The following is a 4,706-nucleotide window of genomic DNA, read 5'->3' as shown; positions in this document are numbered from 1 at the left end:
AATTCGCTGTGTTTCTGCTATTACTATCCATTTTAATTAGTATAATACTTATCTGTATTGTTTCCACAACTGAAGGGTATTTTCCTGTCTCCGAGATATCTAATAGTGGTTCTTAGGGCCCTTAGCAGGGTCCTACTGTGTGTACGGGACTTGGTTTTGGTCCTTCTAAGACTCTCTATTTCCCATAACTAAAGAACTATGTAATAGATGAATGTTGGGAATATCCATTAGTGACATTTGTGACCTTAACTAGAGTTTTTGGTGTTCATAAGGACCTTGGTTTGATCCTTTCTAGACTTCTTACTCCCTACAATCAAAAGGACTGTGAATTTGAGGACTGTAAGGCAAGTAATAGTTATAATTAATTGATTATTAATCGTTTTTTACTGACTTTGAGTGAAGATTACCTTCTAGGTAATTTCGTCACCTTTACCTACAGAACTTTTTTGGTATATATTGTTACCTAACACTTATTTTTAGTTACCGTTTATATTTAATTCGTTGTCTAGGTGCTGCGCAATCTCTCTATTTTTATTGTTAATAGGGAAGTCGCGAAATTATTGCATTCATTTTCTTGTTGTTATCTGTACTGTTTTAGTATTTATTTACATCTATATACATATTTACAATTATAATTATAGTTACTGATCCGTTTCTTGACCTATTAATAACAAAATGGAGACTCCTTGTAATTTATCTCCCTGTAATTCTCGTAATTTATGTAATTCATCACTTCAACTCAAAGAAAAGGACTCTAATAGGAAATTATCGACATTGACGTCCTGTTATAGTAATAATAATGATGATGTTCTTTTAATTGACTCCGACGATGAAGATTTATACCTTCCAAAAAACACAGTATTAGATTACTATTGGGATGATGAATCACATATCTCTATAACAAAGAGAAACAAACCTAATTATGTACCCTCACAACAGAAAATTACTCCTTATGTTAATGAATACGTGGTAGATACCCACCTCAAGAAACAAGAAGCTAAAATCCAAAAATTAAAAGATACAATTAAATCTATACAAAAGTTAGTTAATGAAGTTTCTACCCAGTCATTAAAAAATACCAAAAAGGAGATCAAAGAAGGTATTGCGGCAATAAAAAAAAGAATTGATTTAATCAATAGCGATGACATGTGGGAACTTATTCAATCCATAAAAACTAGCAAGAATATACAAGATGGGAGTTCTCAAACCATATCTGATATGTCTACACACAAGGATACCTTATCGACAGGTACTCAAACCTCCCTCATAAATGACGAAGATCTAAAACAGATTAAAAAAATCAACGTTATGCTAGATTCTAATGAAGACCTATCCGTAATTCATGAATTGATTAACGAAAGCTGACCTCTACAATGTTATACTAAAACATCTACTGAAAAAGGTAGTATATTTGATATTGAAGATAGAGACCTAGTAATTATTTTTGACGAAGAAAGTGAATCAAGTAAATTGATACAAGAACTCAGTGATACTAACATTGAACTGGCGAAACTAATCAATAAAGGAGATATGATTTATCATAGGATGTACATGCTCAGACAGCACGACTCACTAATTTGTGAAGATGAACCTGACATATGTAAGGATTCTGATAGAATAATGTACGTTTGTAAAATTAATTCTCAAGAAAATGACTTCAATAAAACTAAAAACTTAATGGATATGCTTACCAAAATTGAACTCAAATCTGTTGAAATGAATAAGAGAAAACTTGCATTTGCAACCACCAAAGCCGAAACCTCCGTAAAACTAAGAAGAACTTTAGAATATGTCGGAGATTTATTAGTCCTTAAGTTTAGAAATGTAAAATTTTAGTTATCAATAAGGTTGAAGAGCAGGCTGACAGGTTTATCGTGGAGATAAAGTACTGTCGAACGAGGTCGCTACCACCAAGGGCGAAATCGAGGGGCCATGTGTGCGAGCCTTTGTGGGAAACAGGGACTAGCAGGTACCTTATCCCTCGAATTTGAAGGACTCGCGAGATCTGGAAAAACAGAAACCGAAAGGGACAGGCAGATTAGATTGGCAAGTGACGAGAAGCGCTCGTGTGGTAGCGAATTCGTTGGCTTTGCCCTTTTTCTATTCTTGCTATTGAAAGTAAACTAAATACATTGCATCATCATGGAAAACCTTCCTGTTGATGCTCCGACAAATATTTATACAGAAATATCGATGGAGACGATTTATGTATCTATGGGATCCCTACTAGAAAACGTAGAATTGATAATTGGCACCAATGCAGATAAACTAAATGAAGTTGTTTTTGAATCTGACCCTATACCAGAGTGGAAGCTAGCAAGTAGTAATAAAAAACAATCAGATACTCAACACGGAGAGGGAAATAAAGGAAATTAGTAGGCAACTGCGAAGGCAAGTAGAAGTGCTAAGCAGGGACACCATAGAAAAATGGTTAAAAGAACAAGAGTACGAAAAGGCAGAGAAAATGATGCATGATGCGGAGGTGCAAACGGAGATTCAATCGGAGGGTAATGTAAAGGAACAGGGTATACAAACGGATACAGGGGAGGGATTAACGCAAATAGAAGGGGTAGATACTTACCAAAAATTCAAGGAAATAATGGATAAAAATTGGGAGGAAAATATATATGAAAATACAGAAATTAAAATAGGGAATCCTTTGGAAACAAAAATGACAACGGTCAAAGTGGTGATGACGGAAAAAGGAGACAAAAATATGGAGAGGGGAATTCAACGACTGTATAAGAAAAGATACCCGGAGCTGTTGGAAGGAGATGAAAATTACGAAGTGTTAGAGCAGACAACAAATTATAAAAATGCAAAACAGAAAATGGGGCAAAAATTGATTAGGATCGAACTAAGTGGGAGGGAGGAGGATTTATGGGAACAAATGGAAAGGATGAAAAAGGATACGGAGGGGGACGAGTGGGTGGCCATGCATAAAATAAATGAAATAAATATAGATATGTTCAGGAAAATGGTGGAGACAATTTTACACGGGACAAAAACGCATGCGGTGATTTACACAAACAACCAACAAAGGATTCAGGACGGGGAAAAAACAAATGGGGAGAGGGGCAAAGGGATAAATAAGGAAGTACTCGAGGACAATAAACAAAAGAAAACATACGCTATTGTGCTAAATAAAGTGGAGGACGAGGAAATTAAGGAAACAATCAGGAAAATCAGGGAATCGGTCAAGGGAACGGGGGCAAATAAGGAAATACAGGGCTTGAGAACAACTAAGGACGGAAATATTTTGGTGGAGATGGGGAAAAAATTGGAAGGGGCAAACGAAATCAAAAAGGCAATTGAGGAAGCAACAAAACTAAAAACCAGAATAATGGGGCCAAACTAGACGAAAATGGTGCTGCACATCAGAGGGATGGATGCAGCAACAACGAGGGAAGAAATGTTGGAGGCAATAAAGGAAAGAACACCAGGGATAAAGGAGGAAGAACTTGCATTGGGTCAATTAAGAAATAACTTAAACAATACACAGGCAGTAACACTAACGATAGGGGAAAGATGGGGGTCCTCGTTGCTGAGAAACCCATATCTGAGGGTGGGATATGCCAGGTGCAGGATGGAACGAAGGGTGGAAGTGAAGAGATGCTACAGGTGCTGGGGGCTGGATCATAAAATAAAGGATTGTCAGGGGCCGGATAGGTCAAAATGCTGTTTTAAGTGTGGGAAGGAAGGACACAAAAAGGAGCAATCTAAGGAAGAGCAAAGATGTAGCTTGTGCAACGCCGTGGGACACAGGACGGGGATGGGAAGATGCGAGGTGTTCCAGACGGCGCTGGCAACGGCAAAGGGGAAAGAAAGAAAGGGGGCGCAATCTCTGGAGGAGAGAAACTATAGAACAGCCTAAAAACAAAAAAAAAAAAAAAAAGGGGGGAAGAGAAAAAAAAAAGAGAGAAAAAGAAAAGAAAGGCTCTCTATAGTAATAATTGTCAGGATAAATATATATAGGGTTTGTTTTTGTATAATCAAAGATAAGAATCGGGGAAGTTATTTATAGGCTAGATATATTGTTCTTTATATATATATATATATATATATGTCAGAAGAAAGAAACTTCTTCTTATAGTGAAAACAAAAAAACACAAGTTTGTGAGGGACTTCTTTATTTCCCAACGATTGAGAATGGAATGCCCCCTCGCAAGGTGTCGGAGTCATTCCCTGGGTATCTGTTTTTCTCAGCCAATAAACCTGCCATACCATCCACATTCTTCCCACGCTTACATCCCTCAGTTATTCCTTCTTCACACCCCATATGATAAAAACAGACCCTCTTTATCTTTTAACGTAACGATCTACTTTTACAAGTACAAGTTTAGTCCATTTCCAAGGGAACACTCATAGGTGCTTGTGACATACCACATATGCCCAAGGATAAGATATAACACTATCCTTGCAAGGTGGCAGGTTTATTTGTTGCTTTGAGTGAATTAATAACTAACCCCGTGTCACTTTACTTTATGAAAGCTCACATATATATATATATATATATATATATATATACAGGGTTATTCACGCTATACGGCTCGAAATATTGTGGCCAAAATACGAGGTTTTCTAAAAATTTTTCTTTTGGGTTATATGGGGATCTATTATGGCTACTTTTTAAAATTATTTTCATATTATACAGGGTGTCCCAAAAGTGCTAAAAGTATCAAAGTTGTGTTTTTTTAAATGGAACC

The 4,706-nt window shown here is 36.5% G+C and overlaps 1 protein-coding gene across 1 annotated transcript; it reads left to right on the top strand.

The window, feature by feature from the left end:
- Positions 1–1,146: 1,146 nt before the first annotated feature.
- LOC136350199 (uncharacterized) lies at positions 1,147–3,358 on the top strand. The gene is made up of 4 exons (XM_066301711.1): positions 1,147–1,249; positions 1,403–1,600; positions 1,837–1,969; positions 2,380–3,358. The coding sequence occupies exons 1-4, from the start codon at positions 1,147–1,149 to the stop codon at positions 3,356–3,358; spliced, it is 1,413 nt and encodes a 470-aa protein (XP_066157808.1).
- The last annotated feature ends 1,348 nt before the right edge of the window (positions 3,359–4,706 follow it).

The sequence above is a fragment of the Euwallacea fornicatus genome, unplaced genomic scaffold (genome assembly GCF_040115645.1).
Source record: "Euwallacea fornicatus isolate EFF26 unplaced genomic scaffold, ASM4011564v1 scaffold_160, whole genome shotgun sequence".
NCBI lineage: Eukaryota > Metazoa > Arthropoda > Insecta > Coleoptera > Curculionidae > Euwallacea > Euwallacea fornicatus.
The sequence above is the reverse complement of the archived record's forward strand: the minus strand, read 5'-3'. Positions and strand labels throughout refer to the sequence as shown.